The following is a 27,659-nucleotide window of genomic DNA, read 5'->3' as shown; positions in this document are numbered from 1 at the left end:
ATCCGATACCATCACCACAGGCTCGCGGCAATACACTTCGTACTCGTCGTCATCCATGTTGAAAATCGTAGCCTTTGCTCTTTCATCCACATTTTGTACCCATTTGGTCGTCTTGCACTTGGCTCTTGTGCGGAAGCTGGTCGAAGAACAGGGCAGGAGTGGTAGATTTGTATGCCTCCCTCCAGAGCTCCCCTACCCGAGCTTTAGCTCTCTCAATCCATTCATTCTTGTCGTCCCAAGTCTTCTCCATATATGCCCACTTGAGGGAAGGATTTAATACCGTCGCTGCTGAATAGACTGGCGAATCTTCCGTCAATTCGTAGTAGTCGGCTAATTTTGCCCATGTCGTCTCCATCATTGTAGCCAAGTGGGGGATGGTAGTGGCCTCCTTGGCCGCTTCAATGTGATGCAAGAGATAGTCCATGGTTGGCAGAACGTCAGAGATGGAATTGCCGGTGCCTTCGTTGGCCATTGTAGCGTCGTGAAAAGGTTCGAGAAATTTGTGAATTTCAGCCAGAGTAACCCAGTCAGAGGAAGTCAGAGCATCGTCTTGCAGGGCAGGCTCTTGAGCACAAAATATGGTGATGCCTTGACGGACTTTTGTTCTAAGGGCCCACTCAACCATGCTATGCCACGAATTCCAACGAGTGTCATTGTCGCGCCGTAGCCGTAGACCGTCAGTGAGACCAGTGAATGTCTGAAGTCGCTGGGGAGTCCAGGTGATGTAGACCACGATATTATGCAATTTGCCTATCGCCCTCGCTTTCTCCATTGCTTAACTTCGTCGTCGGACGGTCCGTGGTAGGAATCTGCTGTGGGTGGTCGCTTTCCTATGAGGAACTCCATCACGGCCAGGTTAATGATGTGGCCGAAACAGCGAAGTCGGTGAGGAAGAGGATCGTAGAAAACTTCGAACTCGTGCTCCAAGTCGTCGGAGACTTTGTCGATCATGGTATTCATGTTGGTGGCATTATCCATCATAAAGTATCCAACTTTTGTCGCTATTCCATATTCTCGTATGAACTCCATGATGGCTTCTGCCATGTTCTCGCCGCTGTGCTGTCCTTCCAATTCTTTTATCCTCACCACCAGGGACTGCAGACCATGATCTTCGGTAACGAATTGAACTGTAAACCCTATTACGCCCAAACAATTCGGCGATGTCCAATTGTCTGGAACAATGTGGATTGACGAGAGAGCATTCTGCAGAGCTCGCTTTACAAACTCCTTTTTGTTGTCGTAGCCCCATTGTAAGTCATTTTTAACCGTGTCGCCGGACCTCGGTGTCACAAGTAACTGGAAAGATGCCATGCATGTGAGGGTTATTTTGAGTCAAATTGGCCTTGACCACTGCCCAAGTCAAGGGGACAAAGGTCCCAGTTATATACACAAGAATGGTGCCCTGTAGGTTGGGACGCCTCCTCGGCTGGGGCGGAATATCGCTTGACACTCGGGAGGAGATCATCGGCGGCCGGACGGATATACCGGATAAAGTCGCGAAAGGCCGGCTGCTCAACATGAGCAAATGAGAGGCTGCAGGCTACTGTATAACGGCAGTACAGTTCGCGGAGAGTCGCTTGGTCTAGGCATCTACCTCTGCGGTCGCCTTGCGTTTCTTGGTGGAGACCAAAGTTCCATTGGCCAGGAATGCGGTGATGTCTCCGAGGCGACTTTGCGTCACTTCCGCCTGGTCTCCTGCCGCCCAGAAATAATGATATTGTGCTCCTTTCGCAAATGATTGACGATGGCGGACGACCCACCACAGTAATTGTATTTCTTCGCTCTTTTCTTGTCGAAGCAGGGCTGGCAATGCCACCATTTCGTTCCATTGGAATCAACCCAAGCTGCCGGAATACTCCTACCTTCTTCTCTTCGACAATACTGCCAAATAGGAGACGTCTTTCGGCGGTAGACGCTAAGGACAGGCGAAGAGGATGGTGCCGGCGACGGGAAGCCGCTGTCCCACTAATAAGGTCAGAATCATCTATATAGGTGCCAGCCTCGGAGTGATCCACGATGGAGGACATGATCCTCTAGGGAATGCACTAGACCATAAGAGTGGCGATCATGGGAATCTGGCGGAGAGCAGGATTGGTGGGATAAACCGGATTGTTTGTGGCAGCTCCGGTCAGATCATTCTGTGGTGGACAACTTCCTTTTTGACCACCCTAGGAAGTCCTAGTGATTTGGTTTGGACCACAGAATCCAATTAATTTGAGTTTGCCGGCCAATGATCGGTCATATCCCTTTAGCGTCGGCGCACGACGAAACTTTACATCGTCGCGAATTGTTCCGTACGTGCTCGCTTCGCGCTCGTCTCGCGCTCATCTCGTGCCAGCCAAGCGACACGCCCCAGTGTTCCTAACGTCGGCATCCAATTTGCGTACGCAACGGCGGTGGAGATCCTCAGTTGAGCCTCGACGAGAAGAGCATCAGAAGGCTTGCGGTGCATCGACCTATGAAGCTAATGATTGGTGTAGCTGGGGCCGTAGAAGTGTGGCCGAGGCTCAATCTGCGCTTTGGACTGTAACCCGACTGACAAACTTGAACAAATTGGCAGGGCAACATCCGGTATAATGGGTTTTCTCGACCAGAAACGATAACTTAGCAACATGTTTTGATAGCATAATAAAGTCAATAACAGGCGGAAGCTCTTAGCAAAGCTTGTGTTTAGACGCTTACCAGTATGCTTAATTACAACGGAAAGAAGCGAATGTATTGGCATCTCAACTGCTTCGCATAAATATTGACGAGCCAGCCTGCCTCCTACCCTAGAGATGACAGATAGGTTAGAGGCTACCTGGCACCCCGCCTTTGTACGGTGACATAACGGGTATATCATAACTCCCCGACCGGGGTTCCGCCACTTGGATAATACGCACTTCGTCTTACAGGTTATACATGTTTTCGTTGGAAATCAATCCGAAACCCTATTTCAAGGTAGTAAAATCCGGGTTGCTGGTAATCATGGGGCGCACTAATAGTGCAACTATTAGTCTGGACCCTTGCACTGAACTACCCGTTCAGTTTGGGCAAGCTACACTGAACCACCAGTGTGGTGTGAGAAACGCACACTACACTAATAGTGCGGCACTAATAGTGTAAACCACAGTGTGCACTAATAGTCCTCTTAATGGTCCACACTATTAGGAGCGCTGACTACGAGCTCACAGAAGATTCACCTGTCTTTCGGCCGCGACAGTCTTCAATCCTTCTCTCAAGTGGACGTACATGGAAAAGACCTGGGAAGACAGGCAAGAGTGGATTGAAAGAGCGAAGGCTCGCGTTGAGCAGTTGTGGAGAGATGAATACAAACCGGCCTTGCAGTGCTGCATTACCAGACCAATTCCTGAACAAAGGCCAGATGCAAAACGGCCAAACGGATACAAAATATGGATGAAAGAGCAGAAGGCTACGATTTTCAGCATGGATGATGACGAGTATGATGTGTACTGTCGCGAACCTGTAATCATGGTATCGGATCCGCTCAAATGGTGGCTAGATCCAGCGCAGCGGCGACGATTTCCCGGCCTATCCTTGATGGCTATAGACATTCTGTCAATCGCGCCGATGTCGGCGGAAACGGAGCGACTCTTCTCTAAGGCTAAGTTATCAGTGACCGATCAGCGAGGTTCTATCAACGTCGAAACACTCAATCTTCTGGAATGCCTCAGGTCTTGGGATAATAGCGCACTGATACTTCCGACAGAGGGAAGTTCCCAACCAACGAAATGGAGACCAGCTTCTTACGAGTGCATTTCAAGTGTCGATACATGGACAGCAGTCACGACACCATCGAACGCGTCAGCTCTGAAGCCTAAGGTTCAGGTCTCGAGGACGAAGTCAGCATCGGCTTGGTAGAACGTGATGCATTGAAGCAATGAGGGATTCATGGGCACATGGACGGCCTAAGGCGGAAATAACGTCTTGACTTCAATCGTGTGCGCCAAGCCTGTATTTTATATATCGCACTGATAGTGTAAACTGCAGTTCGCAGTGCAGTGCAGTTTGTCGCTGACGAACGGACGGACAGTTTGGTTTGGCCATCTGGTCTGCACTGGCAGTTTGGTTTGACCATGTGGGCTGGCACTGCCAGTTCAGTGCGCCCAGGCCGAGTGCACTGGCAGTTTGGTCCAGTGGCGTCACACGCACTGAAGGGGCCGTTTGGGGTGTTCACACGCACTACTTGCACTATTAGGAGCCCTGATGGTAGGCACCTATGTGCCTACAGATACGCATGCGCACAAGCTGTAGGCTGAGTCACAGTCACGACAGGTAGGGTAACCGGTGATGACTTCAATTGTAACTAACTAGGGAAGAGGAAGCTATTCACAAGAAACGGAATGTGCACTGGTAATGGGGCATGCAGCCGGGGCTGCGTGCCCTGATCGCGGGTAGGGTGTCACGTGGGAGTCGTGCATGAACCGTGATGGTATCCCGATTGCACGGGTTACTCAGCAGGTTAGTATTCCAACACAGGCAGTCTTTTCTTTTCGTGATGGAATCCGAAGGCTGCCGTGCCTGCCCTTCATTCCGGTCTCAATGAAGGGAGGCTCGTCATCATGGAGTCGTTTGTCGTTAGGTGGTGTCTGCGGTCACGGGTCGTTGTACATATCCTTCCACTCGAATCGTCAGCCTGTTCGTCTCAATCAACCGTTCCAAAGCACGGTTGGGTGCTGCTGGTCATCGCATCAGCCGGGTTGTCATCCCCATTGATCCAACGGATCTCTGCCATCTCGCGCTGCTCGTAGGACTGCCTTAGCGCCATGATATCAATCATGAGTCGCTTCTCTTTCGTGGTCCCGAGCTTTACGAGGCATTCGTATACCATGCCCCACCCCCCTTTCGGTAACACCCACCTTTCGGTAGCGCATTAGAAAATATCCCCACCAAAAACCATCAATTTCACTTACACCGATTCCAGCCAGCTTTGAAGATATTCACAAGCCGTCACTTGGAGTAGATAGAGGATTGATTGAATTCTACTTTTCGATGGTTGAATGTTTGTACAGGGGTCTGTGGCCTGTGCGTACCTTGCACGCGAAATTACCATCCAACCCCCTAATCTCCTTCCGCCTCCTGACGATGATTCTTCTCGTTATTCCTCCACCACAAGACCAAAATGACCTTAAAGCGGCCTCGGAGTATTTATACGGAGGATATTATGGCTAATGCGATAATTGATGTCACAAAAAACGGCTTGTCGCAGTACCGCGCCGCCCAAAAGTATGACATACCTCAGCAGTCTATTTCCGACAGACTCAAAGGCCAGGTAGCCCTGGCTGATCAGATCCAGCCTCGTCAACTCTTGAGTAAGTCTCAGGAAGCTCGCTTGGTTTCTTGGATCCTCCGCCAAGAGTCTCTCGGCTATGCTCCTCCCACAGTCAGATCCGCGCATGTGTGGAGGCTCTTATGAAGCAACTGAACAACGAGCGGACAGTGGGGTGCAACTGGGTCTCTAAATTCATCAATCGCCATCCGGACATCAAGAACAAGCGTGGGAGACGTCAGGAAGCTAACCGATTTAATGCTTTTACGCCTCGGGCGGTTCACTGGTTCTTCGATATCAGGAAAAGGAGTATGGATGGATTAAACCAGAAAATACCGTGAATGTTGACGAAGGCGGTATTATGTCTGGCTTTGGTGAGTATTTGGCTTGTCTTTCATTACTTTTACTAACCAGACTCTTTTGCCAGGTTTGGATAGTCTTGTGGTTGGGAGTGCAGACCCAAAACGGAAGGCTCTTCTGAAAGGGCCACAGTCCCGCAACTGGACCTCATTTATTGAAGCTATCACCGCGGACGGCCGTGTCCTTACCCTGGCATTATCTTTAAGGGCAAAGAACTTCAGAAACAGTGGTTCTTGACGGAATTCGGCAAAATAGCCAACTGGCATTACATAACGTCGCCCAACGGATGGACGGACAACCATATCGCTATTGAGTGGCTTGAGAGGGTCTATTTGCCCCAGACGCGACCAGCCGATGCCTCAGATGCTAGACTGATCATATTAGATGGACATGGAAGTCATGCAACGGTGCGTTTCTTTATCCACCTCTGTAGGAATTACTGTTAACCGGGACCAGGATGCATGGATGGCCACATGCTTTTTGAACAACGTTTATTGCTGTTACCTTCCTGCCCACTGCTCTCATGGCCTCCAGCCGTTAGATAACGGGGTATTCAATGCCTCCAAGGCAGCTTACCGGAAAGAACTTCAGAAATTGACCTGTTTGACCGATTCTGCGCCTGTTCATAAGGTCAATTTTATACGGGCATATGCTAAAGCGCGCGAGGTTGGAATGACGGCAAAGAATATATTGTCCGGCTGGAGGGTCACTGGGAATTGGCCGATCTCACGATCCAAGGCATTGCGGCATCCAGAAATTCACGCGGACATTGTAGAGACGTCTCCAAAGTCCGCGCCATTTTGGTTCTGATGATACGCCAAGAAACAGCCGCCAGATTCGCGATTTCGGAAAGAACAAGACTCCTGGCACCCGGAGACGATACGCCGTGATAGCTAGAGGCTTTGAAGCCCAAGAACAGACGCTTGCCGAGCACAGCAACAGAATCGCGAAGCTAGAGGAAGAAGTGGCCCGGCTGCAGAGAGGCAAGAAGAGGAGAGCAATTCCGAACCCGAACAGACGGTTCATGACTCTCAGTGAAGCTTTGGTGGCTGAGGAAGCCATTCCCAAATTAAAAGCCAAGAGATAGCCGTTGTGCTGAATTCTGACACAGAGGAGGAGGCGGTCTCAGAGGTGGAGACAGCTTCAGTGATCGAAGTCAAGGTGGCACCGAAGCCCTTCCAGTCACCACCAGATCGGGGCGAATGGGAAAAAGCGCCGGTACATATAAGAGCGTCCATTTCTCTACGGAATGATATTTTTTTGTGTTTATAATGTTAAGTTCTGATCATATTTCATGTAGTTCAAATGGTAGACTTTTGGTGGAGAATTTTTCAATTGCGCTACCGAAAGGTGGGTGTTACCGAAAGGGGGGTGGGGCATGGTAGCGAGTATGAGTCGGTGCAGACAATGAGGGGAGTCGGGGGTAGGTCCAGCTGCTTGACAATAGCCTGCAGGGTGGTCGCGATGACAATGGCCATATCGAAACCTTGGACCATGCCGTAGATCTCCGAGGCTAGCACGCTCCGGGTCACTCGCTTGCTCTTCGTAGATGACCAGTGCAGGACATTGCCTCTGATCGTGAAATCAGCAGGGCTCTGTTCCTCGTTGGCGAGCACAATAACAAAGCCCAGTTGTGAGCTTAGGTCTTTGTTGTTCGCGAACGAACCGTCCGTGAATACCATTAGCTTCGCAGTCGAAAAGGCCAAGGGAACATAGCGGAGTCCTCGTTGCAGGTTGTCGGTCTGCCATTGTATCCGCTTGTTCAGGGTCTTGTAGTCCGGGGCTTCCGGCTGCTGCACTTGTGCTGCGACTGAGTAGTCGAACGTGGCCTCGGGCTGGCAGATTGATGCGATATATGCCGCGCGCGCGCTGTTGGGCGTATTGCTGGGCGCGATCCGTGGAGGAGAGAAAGATGGTGGCTAACTTCTGGCCTTGGCCCTTCTGCTGGATGATAAGGTCGTCTTTTTGGGCTAGAAGTGTGCAACCATTAAACTCGAGGGGAGTCGCGGCCGATAGCTGGCTCCTTGGTTTCGAGCGGAGCTTAGCCTTCTGGATCTCTTTTTCTTCTGCGGCCGCGAACTCAGGGGAGGCGAGGAGGAGGTGTCATCCGTCTGCATAGCGACCATGCCGAAGCCGGCGGCTTGATCATTGGAGATCAACAAGCAGGGGTCAAAGGTGGAATGTGTCATACCGAGGCGCTCACGATGATGCCTATAATATGTCACGAACCAATGGAGACCTGACTCTGCTATGCCATACAGGGGAAGGATGACGTGGATGATGGTGTCTGGGGGATAGCGGGGCACTAATTCCGCTGGGAGGCGTGCGAGTATCGTACGATTCAGGGGGGTTTTGGACTGAATATACGCTTGTGTGATATCACGCAGGAAGACGGAGGCTTCACCTGCGAGGGAGGGGGCAATTGAGAGGAGTAGCCGCTGTGCTGCCGTTGCACGGTCGGCGACTGGGTAAGGATATTCTCTTTATCACGATCGTTATAGCCTTGAATGACGAGACGGGATTTCTCGTAGGGCCTTGTGGTTGGTCCGAGTCCTTTAACTTCGCGGACCATGCGTGCTTTAAAGAGTCTTTGGCCTTTGTGGGCCACGGGGTCGAAACGAATGAACTCAAACACACCCTGTGCGATTAGGTTGTTAATCTCTTGGGTATCGGACTGTTCAAGGGGCACCTGGTGTGGTGATGTGGCCTTCGCGGCGCAATTGAACAGCGTGATCATAGTGATTAACTTCCTTCTTTGACAGGTTGGCTACGCCGGTCTTGGGCTTGTTCTTGGAGCCTTTGGGGCGTCCTCGTCGGCGTTGTTCAGGTAGGAGCACAGGGGCAGGGCATCATCTTGATCGGGGTTAGGGGTGCATTGGGGTCGACTCGTCGGGGATTTGGCTGCGAGTCGTCGTGGGGTTGTGATGAGGGGCCTGAGGATCACGGTGGTATTTCTTGACCGCTGTGATCCTGAAGTTGCGGGGCCATTGACATGATTGATTGTTATTTCGTGGCCGTTATTGCCGATAACGATCCACGGGCCGGTCCAGCCGTCAGCCTCTCCACACGAGGACCTCGCTCTGCAGGGGAAGCTCTGCAGCGCGCTCTACATTTGGTCCATTCCTCGTGTTGAGGGCATCTCTAACCTGACGGGCAGCGGCAGCACGGTGCAGGGCTGCCATGGCTTTCCGAATAGCCTCTGCGCGCTTGATCATAGGGGGAGAGGGCGGTGAATCGTGGTTGATTCGTGGGTATGCGCCGAAGACGAGGAGGGTAGGGACAAGGCCATCCGGGCCGGCTGTGTCATTGACTGCCTTTACAGCCATTTGGAGGAGGGCATCTGGGCTTCGACTCACCCAACTCTGCTTGGAGGATATCGTAGGCGCGGCGGAGGGGCCGTGTGCCTTTTCTACCTTTCCAATCGAGTTGTGGGCTTCGATAGGCACCTGCCTGCAAGTGATACCCATCAGCGATGCCTCTTTGGAACTCCTCTGCTGCAAAGTTAGTGCCGGCATCGTGGCGCATAAAGTCCGGGGGGCCTTGGTAGGTGTCTATCCACAGCATCCGTAGCGTTTCCCAGGTGTCTCGGGCGGTCATCGAGGGGAGGAACCTGGCGCCTTGGAACGCTGTGGCTTCGTCGATCACGTGTAGCACAGGCTTTCCGCCTATTTGGACTACATCCGCGGTTATCTCGAAATTGAACTCGCGGTCGTCTCTAAGGGTAAACCTGAAGCGTTGGGGGTGTCACGAATAGTAGGGCCAAATAGGCATAAAGTTAGTATTTCAGAATCGTCCGGTGCTGCTCCATTTTCCCTTCTGTTCTCTGTGTCTGTTCCTTCCTTCCTCGCCCTTTTATTCCTGGCCACAATCTCGATCTTCTCCGTCTGCCTCACACCTCCGTCAATCGTGGCTGCGCCCCCACTTTTTCCTAGGACACCGTCCTGACGGCCGGGCTGACTGTCTCAGCCGACGCATCAGAAAGCAGGCCTGACGTCCTGGCTGACTGTCTCAGCAGGAGCATCAGCAAGCAGGAACCTCTAGAGGTCCTACGAGCGGCTTCGCAACACACCCCTTAGTGACGGCCAACCAGGACGTTGCTAGAGATGCGGAATGTCGTGCACGACTCATCTCTCGCCCTGGGCCTCTTTATGGCTATCACGGGATGTATCACATCTCGTAATTCTTCAAGCTTGGCCTCTACTCAATCGTTCCTTTATCTCCTCAAGCCCAACCATTCGTTGGAACTCGAGGAGCTTCTGCCTCGGCAATGCCTTCGTCAAGCCATCTGCTCGCATATGTGTCGTAGGCACCCAATTGACCCGAATTCGAGCATCTTGAACCTCTTGTCGTAGCCAATGCTGATGAATGTCTACGTGCCTCAGTCTCGTCGAGAGCTTCGTACTCTCCTCTTTGAGAAGTCTGATCGTCTGGGCATTGTCGCATTCCACTACCAACGGAGAGGGAATTCGGATGTCCAGGGAATTCAACAGACGGCTCAGGAAGATCGCCTCCTTTGACGCCTCTGAGAGAGCAAGCAACTCAGCCTCCGTGCTTGACGTCGTGACTGTCGCTTGCTTTGACGCTCCACGCCACTGATCCTCCAAATAGGGTCATGACGTAGCCTTGTGAGCTCTTCCTGTCGACTGAATTGTCTGCGAACGATGCGTCACTCGAACAGAGGAACAGCTCCGCTTCCTTCGATCCTCCTCCGAGACGTAACGCGTACGATCTCGTTGCAAAGAGGAAGAGGATAACTCTGTCTGCTGCTTTCTGGTGCTTCTCATCGGGATTGTGGTTATGTCTTGCCAGTCGGGATACGGCAAACGCAATATCTGGTCGCGTTGAAATTGCTGAGAAGAGCACGGAACCAACCTTCTGGAGATACTGATGTTTTTCCCTTTCATTTGCTTGGCTTGTAGCTGGCAGGAGCTCTTCGTCAGAGATCATTGGCGTGTCTGGGAGCTTGAGAGACTCAGGGGCGTTGTCGTTGTTTAACAGGAACTTATACGCGATCTTGTCGATATAGGCGTCTTGCGTCAGCCAAAGCGTCTTCCTTTGACGATCGCGGAGGATACGAATCCCCAAGAACCAGCGAGGTTCTCCAAGCCGAGTTAGGTTGATCTTTTTCTGTAGTCCCCGAGTAGCTTCTTCGACGACCCTTCGTCCTCCTTCCGGAATGCCCAGATGATGTCATCAACGTAGAAGAAGACGGTCACCGCTCCTTCACCATGACACACGGCTCCTGGGGAACTTTTCTGAATCCCAGTTCCTCTAGAGACGACGTAAGCATCTGTTGCCAGAGGAGCGGCGAGCGGCGTAGTCCGTAGAGAGCTTTTCTCAGGCGTAGGACTTTCCCCCTCTTCTGGAACCCCGGTGGCATCCTCATGAAGATAACTTCTTCGTCGTCGAGGGGGGCATGAACAAAAGCATTGACTGCATCCATCTGTTCCAATTCGAGGTCGTGTTCCGCGGCAATGGCCATTAGCGTACGAAACGACATTCCTGCGAGGGTAGTCGCTCGAGTAGGCAGGTCCCCTTTCTTGCTGATTGCCACAGACAACGAGGCGAGCTTTGCACTTTGGAGATTGCCGTGCTTATCAGTCTTATAGATGAATACCCACTTGCAACCGAGGACCTGCTTTCCAGCAGCCTTCGTCCAGAAGACCTCGTCAAACGAGCCCATTTCCGCATGTGAGGCCAGGTGGTCTCTCTGAGCCTGGGTGAATTCCTCTCTATACGGGTGTTTTTCTAGTTGCTTCTGCGTCTGTGGAGGCTCGGGTAGGTCTCTCTTGTGGACTTTTGCGCTTTTCGGTCTGAACAACCTTCCTGCTGTGAAGGCTCCGTGCACCCCGTCCTCAATTGGCACCGGGACGAAGTCGGCAAAACGGTCGATGTATGACTGATCCAGCTCTGGTTGATCAAATGGTTCCAGAGCTTTCAAACGCGATTCTTTCATCAGGCCTTCAAGGTCGGCTTGAAATGCCGCTCCTCCAAGAGAGCAACCCACCCCTCAGGGTGAGCCTCCTCTTCAGGATCATCCTGAACCCGGACTCTCTTCTGAGCTTGCAACGGCTCCAGATCGACTTGGAAAGGGGCTTTTACCACCACCCCCTTAGGGTCAGCGTATGGAAAGTGAACCGAAAAGACTCCATGTGGTTCTTCTTCCTCCGGGTCAGAAGCTGGTGGCGTTAGGTATGCATCTTCCAGCTCCCGCGCTCTCCGTAGTCTTTTTCCTGCTCTTCGCTTTGTTGTTGTCCCTGCTCCTCGTCTTCGTTATCTTCAGCCATTCTGATGTCATCATCCTCGAAGTCCTCGATATCAGTGTCTTCATCGGTCTCTTCGTCAAGGATGGCCTGATTCGCCGTCTGGCCTTCCGGGATTTCAATCTGTTGGATCATCTCTCCGATGCTCGCAGGCAGCGGCATCCGCTCGCCTCCTCCTTCGAAGAACGTATACTCGTCAAAGACAACATCTCTCGTTGCAATGACCTTCTTCAAGAGAGGGACCCAAATTAGGAAGATATTTGTAGACTTATAACCGATGAGGTATCCGATGTGAGCTCGGGTCGAGCTTCCACCTCTTCCTCAATCCAAGCTGTGCATTTGCTGTCATTGCGTAGGCTCGGCAGCCGTACGCACGAAGATGTGAGAGCTGATTTTTCTTCCTGTGAACAAGTCAATGGGAGACTTCCAGTCGGCTTCTCCTTCGTTAGCGTTTTCAGCGGCGAATCGAGGCTCTCTTGGCGTTCGGTTTCGGAGGTAGCAGGCTGCTTCGATGATCTCTTTCCATAGTGAATGCGGTAGTCGAGAGGCAATCCTCATGACTCTCGCTCTCGGTAGAGATCCTCCTGACCTCTCGGCTCCACCATTCTGGTCCTGAGTGTTGGAAGCTGACATCGCCTTTGTCATCCCTTTCTTCCTCATCCAGGCTGAGATTTTCTTCGTGAAGAGCTCGCCGTCAGAGCGCACGACATTCGTCTTAAATCCAAAGCGAGCGAGCATAAAGGAGGAAAAGTCTTTCAAGACAGCTCCGTGTTCCTTTGCCTTGTAGGTCTTCATGAAGTAGGGAAAGACCATTCCAGAGAAGGCGTCTGTGATAAACATCACACGGACGTAGTTCTCGTGGTCTCTCGCAAGGTCGGTCCAGTCTATCCAGATCTCGTAGCACGGCTTGTCTCTTTCCTCGTCAGGTGGACGGCGGGAGACTTGCCTTCTGACCTTCCCCTGAGCACAGTACTCGCATTCGACGGTTTTCGGCCCCTTAATCCGGACCCCTTTGTAGGCCTAGCTTGTGCAAAGCCATTGGACCAGGGTGACCAAGACGGGCGTGCCAAAGCTTGCCGTCTCCTTGAGAGGCAGGTCGAGGATCTCTTGAGCCGGCTCTTCGAGCTTTCCTTGTCTCCTTCTTCGATGCCTGGAACGCACTGTTGAAATCCGGGAATTCGGTTTCCACGGGCTGGTATTCAACAACAAACTGCTGATATTTCCTCTCGGTGATCCTGATAGTCTGGCCCTTTCGGACTAGCCTCATAGGCTCAGACAGCGTATCCCAAAAGATCTGATCGTCGTCGATAAGAGTCTGCAAAGAAACCAGGCTCGATGAGAAACCGGGACAGTAGGCAACCTTCTTTAATCGGAGTGTTCGGTGGGAGCCGTCAGGCATCGTCGTTGCGACATTGACTCGCCCGAATCCTTCGATTCGAACGAGAGAGTCACCGGCGACGATAAAGTCATTCTTGGCCTTTTAAACGATCGGAACCGACTGAGCTTGTTGTTGATATGAAGAGATGCGCCGCAATCAAGGAGGGTTGAATTTAAGCGGATATTCCGATCCCCTTAGGCCAGGGACTCAGCTGAGAACACGAAAGCTGGGTTTGCTGAGCCCACAAGCCTTCCCTCATCCTTGGTTGCTATTTCTGCATTTTCTTTCGAATATCTTCAATTCTCCTTTTCAGGACAGGATCGTCAGCGACTCTCTCGTGTCATCTTGAGATACCTTTCAGGGGCGGATTATAGCCCTCTGGTCTGGCTTCTTCGATAACCTGCCAGCAAACCTCGAGCTCGTGTCCCTTGCGTCTGCAGGCAAGGCAGGGATCTCTTTGGAATATGGCTCCCTTCCAAGGGCTCTCTGTCCAGCTTCTTCTTCTTCGCTGGCGGTACTTCGTCCGCATCGTCTGCGTCTGCTGCTGCTTTGTCCGCATGAAATGCGCCTCTTTGATAGCACCTCGGGTTTTTCTGCTTCTCTGCTTTCGGCCAGATGCTTCACATCTCGCACGACTCTCTCAACAGTCCATTGACTCTCCGTCGGAGCTTGGGCTGCAAGAACGGCGGCGACTGCGGCCGTTGCTGCAGCGGCCATCGCGGCTACTGCAGCTGCTGCCGGATTGTGAACAACGGGGTTAACAGGAGCAGCAGCAGGAGGACCATATCGGTCGAAGTCGAACAGTTTCCTGGGTAGCCTCTGATTTTGCGTCGAGTATCCTGCTTCCTTGTTCGTACTGGTAGCCTAGGAGTTATCCAGAGGCCTAATCAATGTGGCAACGTCTCTAAGCCACTGGCCCGTTTGGGCCTCCATTAGCTTATACTTATCGGCGTCAGACATTATGTCTTCCCATTTGTCGATCCAGGAGTCTAGATCCTTTGCGTTAAATCTCTTTAGGTGGGTCGAATACTTGGTCCTTGTGAGATTCATCATATATCCCGCTTCAGGGGCCGTCGACGCTTCTAGACGTTTAAACCACTGACGAATTGGAAGGTCTTCGTCGAAGGCGTTCTGCTTCGAGGATACCACTGATTCCTGCATCGCTATGCGAGCGTTGGTAACCAGTTTAGTCTCATCTTTATACTCTTCCTCCTGATATCATAGTCCCGCATCGCGTCGTTATAATCTCTCTTCTGAACGGCAGAGAGGTCAGCGAGTCTAACAGCATCAGGGCGTAGTGGCGGAATTCAGGTCGCTCAGGAGGTTCGAGGGGGTCCTCGTTGGTAAAGATCAGGCTATGGATCGTCTTGTCAGTTCGATTCCTGAGCTCCCTTCTCCATTTGTCCCAGTTGCTTGGTCCTGAGAGGATCGCTCGTGCAGGGGCGGCAGAAGACTTCGACATCTCGTTGATTTGAGAGTGGTTTTCGGTCGGAATGGAAGTTACAGGAACGTAGTTCCTCCCGGCTCATGACTGTCACGAATAGTAGGGCCAAATAGGCATAAAGTTAGTATTTCAGAATCGTCCGGTGCTGCTCCATTTTCCTTCTGTTCTCTGTGTCTGTTCCTTCCTTCCTCGCCCTTTTATTCCTGGCCACAATCTCGATCTTCTCCGTCTGCCTCACACCTCCGTCAATCGTCGGGGTGGCTGCGCCCCACTTTTCCTAGGACACCGTCCTGACGGCCGGGCTGACTGTCTCAGCCGACGCATCAGAAAGCAGGCCTGACGTCCTGGCTGACTGTCTCAGCAGGAGCATCAGCAAGCAGGGAACCTCTAGAGGTCCTACGAGCGGCTTCGCAACAGGGGGGAGGTGCCGTTGATTTGACAGTGGTGGCACATCCTCGTGATCTCACGGATTGACTGCTCATCAATATCATCATGCCCGGCACATCTAAGCAGTCGGTGGAGTCTAGCTGTGGCCGGGTGACCGAATCGTCGGTGAAGTCGTCGCAATTCGCGTTCGGTCAGGAATACTCGCAGTCTCTTCTTTACCTAGATGGAACCATGCGTGGCCCCATTTACGTACTGCGGGAACGCGAATGTCATCGCGGACGACTTCGTTGGTCTGATTGTTGAAAACAAGCTCAGCCGGTCCATATCGGCTAGGAGAGGAGGAACGGGGTCTTAGTGGGAAGAACGTGGAAATCAACGGGCCCGAATGCCGTGCGAATCGCGGTCGCACCGACAGACACAATCCGGGGTCCATCTCCAAAGGAGATGCCTGTCTGGCCTGCGCGGGTGGTATCGAGGGTAGCGCAGTGGTCTTCGCGCTGCCAGGCATGGAATTGGTCTAGGCCAGCGGTTGACACGTCGGAAGCACCTGTGTCGAGCATGATGCCCTGATAACGCGTTGTGTAACGGTCATCGACAAGGAATTGTTGTGCCGGGGCCTTTTGAGGAGCGCTATAGGCATCTTCCTTAGTCAGACGGTGTAGAACAGCGTAATCTGCGAGGAATGATTGCGTGAAGAACAGCGAGCCAATCGCTGGGTCTTCATCGTCAATTTCATCGGCAGTATCATAGTCAGGGACAGGGTCTCGTCAAGTTCATGACCTTCGAATTCGGCGAGGAACATGGCGAAGTCCGGGTCGTTTCGGAGGCATTGTGGGCATTAAGGAAATACATCCGTGATTGTTTCCGTTCTTCTATGGTATGCTTGGTAGACCAACAGCCAGCTTTGCCGCAGATGAAGCACACCTTCTTTCTCTGCGGCTGTCGTTTGGGGTTCGCGCTGTTATTGTTGCGGAAGGGGGGTCTATTCTGTTGATACTTGCGGTCGGTATACCATTGGGTGCTACCGTTGTCCGTGATCGCAAGTTCAATAGAGGCGCGGAGGTCGGCAAAGAGTTGTTCGCAATGGGCGGGGCTTTGTACAAGGCTTGCTTGAGCTCAGGCGTTCCACGGCAAGCGCGGATGACTGCGTTGCGGAGGTTGCTTTCGCCAGCTATTTCCGGCCCAATCGCTCGTTGACACAATTGGAGCTTGTCAAGCATTATATCAAGCACAGCGTGGAGGTCCTTGTCACTGTGCTTGCTACGGACACTGTTGAAGGTGATAGTTGACCAGTCCGTATGGTAATGCTCCAGATTCACGTTGGTATCGAAATGTTGCTTGTTGTCGGTAAGCGGCGGCGAACGTGAGGTCTGGGTCAAGATAAAGGTCATAGTAGGTCTTTGCTCGACCTGTAAGGGCGCGGGGAGAAAGGCGTGTAGCTGACTCGGGGACTTCAACCGAACGGCAGGTGGTTAGGAAGTTCTGATCTTATCGTCAAGGAGATCGTAAGGTTGACCTGAGTAGGTATCTTCCTTATTCCAAATCTTGACGAAGAGGGCGAGAGTCTGGACATTGGTCAGGGTGTTCGGCACGTCTCGTGGTGGCAATGTGCGGTATGGGGTGTATTGTGGCGGATCTGACTTGGCTCTTGGGGGAATCGCCACTGAATTGGGGTAGGTAATAGGGGGAGCTGGTGTTACCTGGGGAGCTATCCTTGTGCGGTGAGGGAAGGTGTAGCTCGTCGGAGCGTTTGTAAAAGCGGTTGGGGTGACGGATTGAGTGGCCTGCTGGACAGGTTGTACAGGCGGTTGAATAGGTGGTGAGAGGGGCAAAGGGGTCGCTGCGGGGGCGGGGTGTGCTCCCTCGTCGATGGGGGGGGCCGGGGGATCCTGGGGTTCCCAATATTCTTCGGTGACGAGGAAGCGAGAAGATAGTCATGTCGGCATCTTCTCAAGGGGCCAGTGATCACTTCCTTCGTACGAAGATAGTTGACGAATGCAGCTCGAATCGTTGGCTCAATCCTTCCGAAGAGTGCACTATTCCATCCTTCGAAGTGCTCTTGGAACATAATAAGAGTGTCGATTCTTCCTACATTGGCTCTCTCATAGTCGGTCCACGCACGGGCGAGATGTGTAATTAAGTGGCGTGGTGAGGGGTCTTCCTCTAGGTTCACAGGGGTATGCCAGAGGGATAGGTCAATGTCTGACATGTCGATCGGTATGCCAGTGTATTTATCCAGCCATCCTTGCACTCTCTCCTGGCTTGGGGGATCGCGAGTAATAGAGATAGTAGGGACGGGGGTATTACTACTGCCTCCCGGGGCACTGCTGCTAGGTCCTGCAGACATAGTGTCGGAGGTGAATTGTAGTAATCAATTGTACTGATTAAAGCACAATCGCGAGGGAGTCGGAATACGTTGCTGACGCAGCTAAGCTATGTCTTTTCCTTTCCTTCGAACGGTCGGTGAGTTGCTCGGCGGAACGGCAGTTAGGAATAGCAATAGGTTAGCCGTAGGTTCTGCTTCTTTCTTCCGAACGGCACAGTGAGTTGAAGGCGGATCGGAATAAGGAGTGTCTCCTGCTCTTAGCACAAACTTGTCGTCTTCGAACGGTCGGTGAGTTGCTCGGCGGAACGATTCACGGAGTTTGTCTCTTCTACCCGTAGAGGAAAAGTATCACTTTCTCCGAACGGCACGGTGAATTGCAGGCGGATCAGATCGGCGACTCTTCGATTGCTGCTCTGTGGCTCCTTCGGGACCTGGAACCACTGATCAGTGATGGTAGGCACCTATGTGCCTACAGATACGCATGCGCACAAGCTGTAGGCTGAGTCACAGTCACGACAGGTAGGGTAACCGGTGATGACTTCAATTGTAACTAACTAGGAAGAGGAAGCTATTCACAAGAAACGGAATGTGCACCGGTAATGGGGCATGCAGCCGGGGCTGCGTGCCCTGATCGCGGGGTAGGGTGTCACGTGGGAGTCGTGCATGAACCGTGATGGTATCCCGATTGCACGGGTTACTCAGCAGGTTAGTATTCCAACAAGCCCTGCTGATGTATGCGATGCTCGGCACTAGGAGCGATATCTGCTTCTCCGTTGGCGCCTGCTGCAGACACCTTGCCAACCCAACGTCTCAGCACCAGACAGCTGTGAAACGCATCATGAGATATCTTAAGGGCACCATTGACTAACGTACCTCACTGAGTCATGCAACGCACCACGTCATGCAACAAATTGCCCGACCGGCAAGCCAGAGCGAAAATTAATCCTGCAACCGACACAACCATTTAAAATACTATTAAACATTACAATTATGTGAAACACTTCATACAGAGTCTATCTATATGATGGTTTTCTTAGGAAATATGAGCAGGCGGTCTTGTGGTCCGCCCAGACCTGAGAGACTGAGAAACCGGCCTCCATACTTCCCTGCGCTTCCGTCGAACGGGAGGTATGTCTTTACCCCTAAAGCTCCGGGACTGTGGTCTCGAGCCACTGAAGCTTCAGAACCAATCTTTACCCTTTCTTCCTCCGAGTTGTTGCGTGGTTGAATGCCCGTCGCGCAAACCCGCTTCCAACGCCCTCGTTTTCTCACCGCTACCATGTCTTTTGTGCCCTCTTACACCAGGCTTTGACGTAGCAGCTACCTCAAACTTGACTTCCCGAATAGCCTGGCGTTCAGCCTCGCGTGCAGACCTCTGCTTTTAATTTTGCTGCGGCCTCCCGTTTCTCAGCTCGCTTTGCCTCGCGCTCCGCAGCACGCTCTGTCTTCTCTCGAGAACGCTGCTCTCGCAAGGCCTGACGCATTGCAGCCCGCTGTTTTCTTCTCGGCAGATTCTCGAGCTTTTCTTCACGTGATATGGCTACCTGGAGTCGACGATCTTCAATGGCTTGCTTGCGCTGCTCGTCGGCCTGTGCCTTGTCCGTCTGACGTCGCCGCGCCAGTTCCACCTTGGCTGGACTGAAAAGACCGGCTGGCCACCACTTTCTTCTGATTGAAAAGGCCCAAGGCCTTTCTGCGTTTCCTTTATGTGCAAGTTTGAGCGCTTCCTGTAGATCTCGATTTTCGTGTTGTACGAGCTCATATTGTGTCGCCAGTTTCTCTGATGCTCGGGAGAGCGCTGTGACTCGGGAGTCCATCGGCCCTTCCTTGCGGAGACGGCGGGTAATGCGCCGAATAGCCCGAAGAGAGCCTGGAGTCTTCATCGCCCTTTCCTCAGATGCAGTTTGTGGGGGTGTCACATCACTGCTGTGGCTAATCTTGGACAATACTTTGCCGGGGTCGAGTGGATGGATTCCTGTGGCCCGCCAACCAGCCTCGATATTTTTGGCCGTAAATGCCTGGTTCCACGCATCACGAAAGAGTGGCCAAAAGTTCCGTTTGGTAAGGCGAATTAAACCCCATCCAATGGACATCAGCTGGTCGGAACCTTGAGCATAATAGGTGGAGAGTGCGGAAAACAGGCCAACATCGAGTGGTTGAAGCCGATGAGTTGAGTGCGATGGCAACACAGCAATGAGAATTCGATTCCGATCGGCATAGTCAATGAATTTCAGGTTAATGTGACTATTGTGACCGTCTAAAATTAAGAGACGGTAGGCACGACCAGCCTTTTGCTTCGTATGGCAGTCAAATATGCGCTGAAGCCAGTGTAAACCCAGTGCGTCACAGCTCCAGCCGTTTTCCGTACTGGCGAAGAAGGCTACTTCGCTGGAATGGTCAAACTCGCCAAGTATCTTGGAAGTCTTTTGACTCCCTTTGTAAATGAGGGCCGGTGGCAGGTACGAATAATCTGCACATATGGCAGCGATCAGCGTGATGAACTCCCGGTTCCCGTCTTGGCTTGCCCCGACCAGTTTTCCGCGCCTGAGGGCTTCGGGGACAACTCGCTTGGTGGAGCGAGAGACCAATTTGGAATCCTTCTCGTCAAAATTATAAACATTTGAGGGACTGATGTTGTACTTTTCGATCTTTTCGCGGAGCTAGTTGATTCGGTCAGAAATGGCGACTTTACGGCATTTGACCGAGTATTGTCGGCAGTATACCCTTGAAATGACGATAAAAGCAGTCTTACTAGATTGAAGAAGTTTTGGAAATGCCTGAATTATCAGCAGCCTTCCGCTGATGATCTATGGTGCGCAAATACAAGCTCGAAAGACGGTCATGGTGTCGCTTGCGGAAGCGGCTCACCCAGTTGACACCAAGCTCTGTCCCTGCGATTTCCTCGGCGATATTCTTCAACATCTGAGGGGTAGGCGGGATACCACGGTCGGTCAGCTTATTGACGTGCCCAATAAGAATCTCCTCCTGCGCGCTGGTGAGTTTCTGTCGCGAGTAAGAGTTCGCGTCGTGATTTGAGGCTGTTTTGCCTTTGAAGCGGCGCCACAGCGTGGATTTGTCGATATTGTATTTCCTCGCGGTCTCTGCATATTTAGGGCGATCTTGGGATTGCAGTTCTATAATTGCCTCTGCAATACGAGTGTTGTGGTCCATATCGCGTCAATCTGAAGAAGACGCGTCAGGTGTTGAAAATTGTTGCATGACCTAGTGCGTTGCATGACGCAGTGGGGTACGTTATGTGCTAGTCTTAGAGGGACCACTGCAGCCGATCCAAGGCTACACTGACGCAGACTTCGCGGCGGACCTGCACACCCGACGATCGACGTCAGGCTTCTTCTACAGCCTCGGCTCAGCAGCCATCAGCTGGACCTCCAAGAGGCAGCCCTGTGTCACGCTCTCATCCACAGAGGCCGAATACGTGGCTCTGACCCAGTCAGCCCAGGAGGCCATCTGGCTGCGTTCCCTAATGAAGGACCTAAGCCACCCACAGGCTGTGCCAACAGCCATACACGAGGACAACAAGGGCGCTATAGATCTGGCCAACAACCCTCAGCACCACTCTCGCACTAAGCATATCTCTCTTAAGTGGCACTTCATCCGAGAGAAGGTTGCAGAAGGGACCGTCAGCCTTATCAAGATCGAAGGCACCAAGCAGCCTGCTGATGGGCTCACCAAGGCCCTGCGGCCCCTGCCACGAGATGCCTTCCTCCGTTTCCGGGACTCTCTAGGCGTCAAGTCCGATTAGAAGCACCACACTGCTCAGCCTCTAATCGAGTGGGAGTGTCACAGGCATCTTCGGCCCTCCTTAGGCACTCAAGCCTCTACACACTGACGGAGCTCTGAGGCCACTCCGCGAGATCAATCTGGCCTCCTTGGCGAAGACCCTTCTGCAAGAAGGCAGCCACACTGACGGAGCTCTGAGGCCACTCCGCGAGATCAATCTGGCCCTCCATTGGCGAAGACCCTTCTGCAAGAAGGCAGCCACACTGACGGAGCTCTGATGGCCACTCCGCGAGATCAATCTGGTCATCCTCCGCAGTCCACGCGTTGCAAGCAACGAACCCGTAGGCGCGCTATTTCCCTGTGTTTTTTACCCACGAAGGTGATTTTGGGTTTTAGCGAGGGCCTAGACGGGACTATCGTTGCCGCTGCACGGCACCTTGACTGTCTGACAGAGCCGCCCTTCAAGCGAGTTTGAGGTGGGTCATCCGGACCCCTGAAAGGCGCTCCCAGGGGGTTCTGTCAGCCGCTTGGAAGTGGCATATTAAGGAGGTCACACCTAAAGTGGCGCACTCTTTCCCAATATTTTTCACCCATAAAGAGGTGTTTTTTGGGTTTTAGCGAGGGCCCTAGGAAACAGCACACTGCTGCACAGCACCTTCGCCTGTCTGTCAGAGCCGTCCTCAGAGCGAGTGGGAGTGTTGAAGTGGGTCATCAGAAACCCTGAACCCCTGAAAGGCTCTCTGAGGAGCCTCTGACACTAGCTTGGAAGTGATATAAAATACTTCGAACACCCGTTAAGTTGCCAAGGCAAGGGGCTCAACGGCTGAATATCCAGCCCGAAGGGTAAATATCGTATACCTGCAATTCACTTTCCTAGGGGGAGACCCCCTAGAACCCCCATTGCCTGCCGCGGGCAACCAGCTGTTTAAATCGCCCCAAACCTGCACTAAGGGAATTGATAGTTAGGAGTCTCTGCTGCTTCCTAACAGGCCCAACCTAACTGTAAACTATATACTATATATCGAACCTCCCTTTTCCCTGCAGCCGAGAGGAACATGTCGTTTAGTCAAGGTAGCGTGGTGTATATGGTGCGTCGGTCAGCTGTTGACCCTGACGCCGTTGTTGGTCAGCGAGGCGCATCTTCATCCCTGCCTTATAGTTAGTCGTGAACGCGGTACGTAGGAAACGCAGACGTGTAAACCTTCCGTCGGCGTGTGGTTATAGAGGCTCTGACGATCGAAAGGCGCCTCGAGGAGTAAGCCTTGCAGCGACGTAACCCGTGAGACAGCAACATAGCTAATCCCGGCCTGGAAGTCGCGTGTAGCGAGATCAGTAACTATTTGATCCTTCGTTAGGCTCTGGCATTTATGAACAGTGATGGCAAACGCCACAATCAGGGGAAACTGCGTGCGAGCGCAGGTCTCGTTGCCCACAAGGAAGTCTCGCCTGACTGGGAGGATGGGTGAGATTTTCCTGCCCTCGTTAGTTGTTAGATATGGCGGTCCGTCGTAGCTATCAAAGTCCACCATAATAACGGCCGGGGATCTTCCATGGTTCGGCGCCTGCGTTCCAGGCGATATCGTATACAGTACCCTGGGCACCGTTAACTAGGCCAGCTGGCTGCCATAGGTTAGTAGTGAGCATTACCCTGGCGCCCTTAGCAATGGGGAACTTGTTAGATAGATTGCCAGCATTGTCGCTTGGTGCCTGCCCCGCGCCCTTGCCCTGATTCTTTGCCTCCACCTGTATTGCCGGAGAGTTTAGATGAACCATATGCTCGTAATTGTATTCGTTGACCCGCGCCCTTGTAGAATACACCCGCAAAGCGGCCTTGAAGCTGTCAACCTCGCTCTGCGTTAGCCTGGCCTGTACCCGACTGCTAAGGAGGTTCCAGGACGGTATGGATAACTTGACTTCACGCAGTTCCTGCAACGCCTGACGGAACTGGGCCTGATCATCACCAGCCTGGCGCTGTACCGTGGTCAGGAAGACGGTGCGATCAAATAACCGGTAGGCCACATGCCCTCTCCTTTCCAACGCAGACAGGCTGGTGCTAGTCGAATACAGGGGCTTTTGCCGGACTGGTGGTAACTGGAAGAAATCGCCCACAAGCAAGACGCTCATACCACCAAAGAACTCGAGGCTACGCTGTGGAAAGGCCTGTCGCAGACGGGAATCGATCCGCGCGAGCTGCTCAATCCCCAGCATGCTCTTTTCATCGATCACGAGGTATTTGACGTGCCGTAGGCGGGACTGAAGGGCGGCTGCGTCGGCTGGGGGAAGGTCGGTAAAACACCACCTACTGGGAGGCGTAGCAATGAATGAATGGTGCTGCCCTGTATCTGGTTACTCGCAACGCCTGTTGAGCTACGCGGCAAATAGGGCTAGGATTCGGTAGAGCGGCCGCCTGAAGATGGGAGGAAAGCACCTTGATAAGGAACGACTTGCCGGTGCCACCACCACCATCAACGTGGACAAGGATTTGAGTAGGATTTTTCGCCTGGAAGTGACCCATGAATGTGTCGTACACGAGCCGTTGTTGCGGATTCAGCGTATTACGCCAGTGAGGGCCAAGGACCTCCACATCGTTGGCCATGGGGTGGCTAGCGATAAGGTCTTTCCAGTAGCCGTCTCGAAGTTCCGGATATGTACCCACATGCCGTGTCCAGTCGTAATTGACGTCGATATCACGGCGGCCAAGAAGGTCAAGATCTTCCTGGGTAAGGGGGTTCCCAGGTAAAAGGGCGGCGAGGCGAATCCAGTCTTCATCATCAAATTCTTCCTCCACAGGCAGAGCCTCGTATTGATCATCTTGAGGCTGTGATCGAGCCTCTTTTGGCCGACCATAATGGTCATCACCATGACTGTGGTGCTGCCAACAATAGGAGAAGGCCTCAGCGTGAGAACCAAAAAGCTGGCCGTCAAATGTGAGGAGATCATCAACCTGCCGATGTGGGTGATTTAATGTTAGCTTTGCACGACAGTAATCAAGCCACTGTTGGCCTTCTGGATCAGCCTGATAGCGAGGAAAGTAAACCAGCACACGAGGCCTGCCGTTAACGTTGCCTGGCTGCCATTGCTTCCACTTGGAAGGGTCCCTAGGGCGGAAATTCCAGCACTTCAGGAAGGAGACGTAGTTTAGGTCCGCTAGGGCTTCCGGGCGTTGACAGTACTTTTCGAAAACGTTGGGGCCTCGTCAACCTCATCGCCGTCAATACGGAGGAGCGGGAATGCCTGTCAGGATTACGACAGTCAACGTACAGGCAGGTTCGTGAGCCTTCCTGTAACGGCAGGCCGAGGAGCAAGTGGCTGACCTCCTGCTTAGAGTAATCCCGCTCAGCAACCAGCTGATTGAGGAGCTTTGACGTGAAGGAAATCAGGGGGTTGTGGTCCTTGACCCGGGACATCAAAGCCTTCCCAATCTGGGCAAAAGACTCGCTCTTCTTTTCCGACTTGGAGCAGTATTTGGCCGCGTAATCGATTACCTGCTGGAGGCTCGTGCAGGGCGAAACGTCTGTATTGGCTAGCCACGCAACGGTAAGCAAGCGGTTGTAGTGGTTAATCTGGCCATCGTTCCTCTCGCCCTGAAGTTCCAGTGCTTAGAATGAGGAACCTTGTCAGGAGGCTAGCAGGCGCTGTCCGTGAGGAAATCCAAAGCGGCACTCAACCTGCTTGGTATGCTTATTGAGCTGCATACAGTAGTTGTTGCAGCGGTGGCGTTGCACGCGGTTGACCACCATTGATAGGAACTGAACCGTAAGGGGCTGCTCCAATAGATTGCCGATCAGGGGATTCCCTTCCCCAGGCGCCTGTATTCGCTGAGGCTCTGGGTTGACAGCAGATACGTGATATCCCCAGATGCGGGCGAATTGCTCCCGGACTGATCGTTGTCAGGATCTAAGTCTGGGTGGCCACTTAGCCAATATAGGCCGTGGTGGTGACTGGAACCCCTGCCCTGCCACTCGTAACGGCCCCAAAAGTCCGTTAGGTTGAACTTCTGCTTCAGGACAATAGTCCTAAACAGCGTATAACGCTTATGGAAGTGGTAAGCGGCGATGTGGGCGTTGTCTCGCAGTAGTTGCCGGGACAGGACCATGCGCGCCGCCTCAGGAGCTGCTTTCCACTCTTGGAATCGAGGCATGTGACGATATAGGGACTCCCAGTGGTAATCGGCCGCACTTGCAGTAACGAAAAGGCCAGGTCTGCCCAGATTGTAGGCATATGCTTCCAATTCCTTTCTTTGCTTATACCAATACGGCCGGGTGCCCCTGATTACCGCGGCTTGGCGCGTGATCGACTGGATCAGGTCCTGAGCCTCTGGCTCGTCAGGCTCAGCCATCGCTTCCTCTAGGTCAGCGCGTGTAAGGGGTTGACGGCGGCTGTCGCGTTGCTTGACGAAGTAGTCACTTCGCTTTCGGACCTGCGCACGTAACAGCGTGTTGAGGGCGACGAAAGGCCACGTCTTATGGCGGGCAAAACGTCCGTCATGCCATCTCATCGCATGGCCAAGGTAGTCCTGGTACGTGATGCTCCGTAGGCGAGGCTCCACGAAGTCGGCCTTGCCGTCAGGGTAGAGGGTAGGGAACGCGAGCGTTAGCAGCGGCTGGGAACGGTTGAATTCGTCGATAGGGGTCCTGCGAATGGAAGGCAGTGGCATCTGGTGGTGAGTCTGCGCGCTACGCGGCATATACTCCAGATCAGTCATGCCCTCAGGGTTAGGGGTCCCATCAAGAAATCGGGACTGCAGAGCGTTCAATTCGGTATCAGTGACCTGCAAATTCGGGATCGCTGATGCATCGGCATCGCTAGGGTCCTCTTCCACAACCTCCTCAACGGGGCCTTGGGGGACCTCGCCATCAGGTATGTCAGCCACTTGGCTGGCAATGGAAGCAACTATGCTGCCATCAAGAGGAATCCGTTGCAGGCGATTCTGGCTCACAACGATATCGCGATAGCCCGGGTGGTGGCGGTGTAGGTAATGCAGCCAGGCCGACAGGAATGAGCGACGTACCCGGAAATCGCGAGCAAACTGTTGCCGGAAGCGAGGGTCGCCCTCCATATTAGGAGGCCGCAGGAGGACGATATCTAGCTCTTCAGGTAGGACTGGGAGCTCTTCAAAGAGCCTGCCAACATTGCGAAGGAAGTGGACAACGTGACCGCGATATTTGTATTGAGCGCCACGCACCTGCAAGACTTTCACATGTACGTGAACCCTAGCGATGAGCATCTCCTCGACCATCGTTAGATCAGGTAGATTGGCGGGACTTCCCAAAGTCAAGGTTATTCGCAGCGCTAAAGAAGTAGGGCTCGTCGAGGGCTTTCTTCCTGTCTCGACCAATGCAGCGACTGCAGATTTTCGAGCTATTTCGCTTCATATCGAACCAACGCTCCCGGCAGCGAATGCAACTATGCATCTTGTCGTCATTCAGGGCAGTATAGAACCCCCACACAAGCGCCTGATCCTCCTCACCAAGGGCGGGCAAGTCAAGGTCCCCTGTAAAAGGTGGATCGACCATCTGATCAAACTGTCGCTCTTGGGGCTGTGTGCCTTGGCGTGTATAATGGCCGCGGCGATGACCCTGTGGCAATAATGAAGGAGTGGTCGGAAGCGATTCCTGTGGTATAGGAGTGCCTTGCACAACGGGAGCTGTAGGAGGAGTGTCTTGTATCGGCGTGCCCAGAACTACTGTTGGCAGGCCAGGGGTAGGAGGAATAGGGGAAGGTCCCTCTACAACGCTTGGGGTAGATGGCCTCAGCGGAGGTCTAGGCAGTCCCAGCGCAGGCGCCAGGCCACGAAATAAAGCAGGCGTGGCAGGAGGTTGTAGGCCGTTCACAGACGCAGGCGTTGGCGCAGTTCGCCTTGGAGGCGTCAGGTTAGCTAGCGAATCCGTCCTCTTCGTGGCTTTGCGTGGCGATGGCCTCGAGGCAATATTCCGCATCGAGGCAACGGCGGCTCGGGATTCGGTTTCCCGTTCCTTTCGGCGTGCCCTACAGCTAGCACACTCTCCTGTAAACTTCGTAGGGTCCTTGACGCTTCGAAACTCGACTTCGGGCAGGTCCTGCTTGCAGGTACGGCAGTTGCGGACTGCCTGGGGTGTATCGTTCTCCATCTGACCGTATATATATCCACCTCTTACCCACATAGACTGCTAGATATGGCTCGGGCAGGGAGGCTTTGCGAGGGCTTGGTGGTGCTTTGGGGAATCTGGAGAGGTAGGTCGGCTGCCGTGATATGGGTGTCAAACGACATTCCGCCCCAGTCGAGGAGGTGTCCCGACCCACATGGGCACCGTTCTTGTGTATATAACTGGGACCTTCGTCCCCTTGACTTGGGCAGTGGTCAAGGCCAATAGACTCTCTATAACCGTTATATGCATGGCATCTCTCATTTCCTTTTGACAATGGGAACCTAGATACCGTTAGCAACCCGATGGGTTTGATAGATTCGACGGAAAGGGAAAGTAGAAGCGTGCGTAGAAACTAACAAATTG

At 53.0% G+C, this 27,659-nt stretch overlaps 5 protein-coding genes across 5 annotated transcripts; 1 reads left to right on the top strand and 4 right to left on the bottom strand.

The window, feature by feature from the left end:
• Positions 1–6,969: 6,969 nt before the first annotated feature.
• On the bottom strand, positions 6,970–8,366 carry HRG_06685 (polyprotein; the record flags this gene model as incomplete). The annotated part of the gene is made up of 6 exons (XM_044865156.1): positions 6,970–7,498; positions 7,554–7,599; positions 7,710–7,769; positions 7,833–7,916; positions 7,968–7,986; positions 8,142–8,366. 6 exons carry the CDS (start codon positions 8,364–8,366, stop codon positions 6,970–6,972), a joined length of 963 nt encoding a protein of 320 aa, XP_044720096.1.
• A 2,475-nt stretch (positions 8,367–10,841) lies between these two features.
• HRG_06684 (reverse transcriptase (RNA-dependent DNA polymerase) domain-containing protein) lies at positions 10,842–11,312 on the bottom strand (the record flags this gene model as incomplete). Its single annotated transcript, XM_044865155.1, has 2 exons — positions 10,842–11,072; positions 11,247–11,312. 2 exons carry the CDS (start codon positions 11,310–11,312, stop codon positions 10,842–10,844), a joined length of 297 nt encoding a protein of 98 aa, XP_044720095.1.
• Positions 11,313–19,734: 8,422 nt separating this feature from the next.
• HRG_06683 (tc5 transposase DNA-binding domain-containing protein) lies at positions 19,735–20,598 on the bottom strand (the record flags this gene model as incomplete). Its single annotated transcript, XM_044865154.1, has 4 exons — positions 19,735–19,745; positions 19,796–20,087; positions 20,180–20,204; positions 20,252–20,598. 4 exons carry the CDS (start codon positions 20,596–20,598, stop codon positions 19,735–19,737), a joined length of 675 nt encoding a protein of 224 aa, XP_044720094.1.
• A 63-nt stretch (positions 20,599–20,661) lies between these two features.
• On the top strand, positions 20,662–21,190 carry HRG_06682 (uncharacterized protein; the record flags this gene model as incomplete). The annotated part of the gene is made up of 2 exons (XM_044865153.1): positions 20,662–20,674; positions 20,736–21,190. The coding sequence occupies 2 exons, from the start codon at positions 20,662–20,664 to the stop codon at positions 21,188–21,190; spliced, it is 468 nt and encodes a 155-aa protein (XP_044720093.1).
• Positions 21,191–22,230: 1,040 nt separating this feature from the next.
• On the bottom strand, positions 22,231–26,227 carry HRG_06681 (PIF1-like helicase domain-containing protein; the record flags this gene model as incomplete). The annotated part of the gene is made up of 13 exons (XM_044865152.1): positions 22,231–22,316; positions 22,370–22,730; positions 22,816–22,911; positions 22,966–23,421; positions 23,597–23,771; positions 23,825–24,112; positions 24,430–24,766; positions 24,950–25,048; positions 25,111–25,293; positions 25,348–25,370; positions 25,425–25,515; positions 25,597–25,993; positions 26,180–26,227. The coding sequence occupies 13 exons, from the start codon at positions 26,225–26,227 to the stop codon at positions 22,231–22,233; spliced, it is 2,640 nt and encodes an 879-aa protein (XP_044720092.1).
• Positions 26,228–27,659: the final 1,432 nt, after the last annotated feature.

The sequence above is a fragment of the Hirsutella rhossiliensis genome, assembly GCF_020360975.1.
Source record: "Hirsutella rhossiliensis strain HR02 chromosome Unknown scaffold00006, whole genome shotgun sequence".
NCBI classification, from domain to species: Eukaryota; Fungi; Ascomycota; class Sordariomycetes; order Hypocreales; family Ophiocordycipitaceae; genus Hirsutella; species Hirsutella rhossiliensis.
The sequence above is the reverse complement of the archived record's forward strand: the minus strand, read 5'-3'. Positions and strand labels throughout refer to the sequence as shown.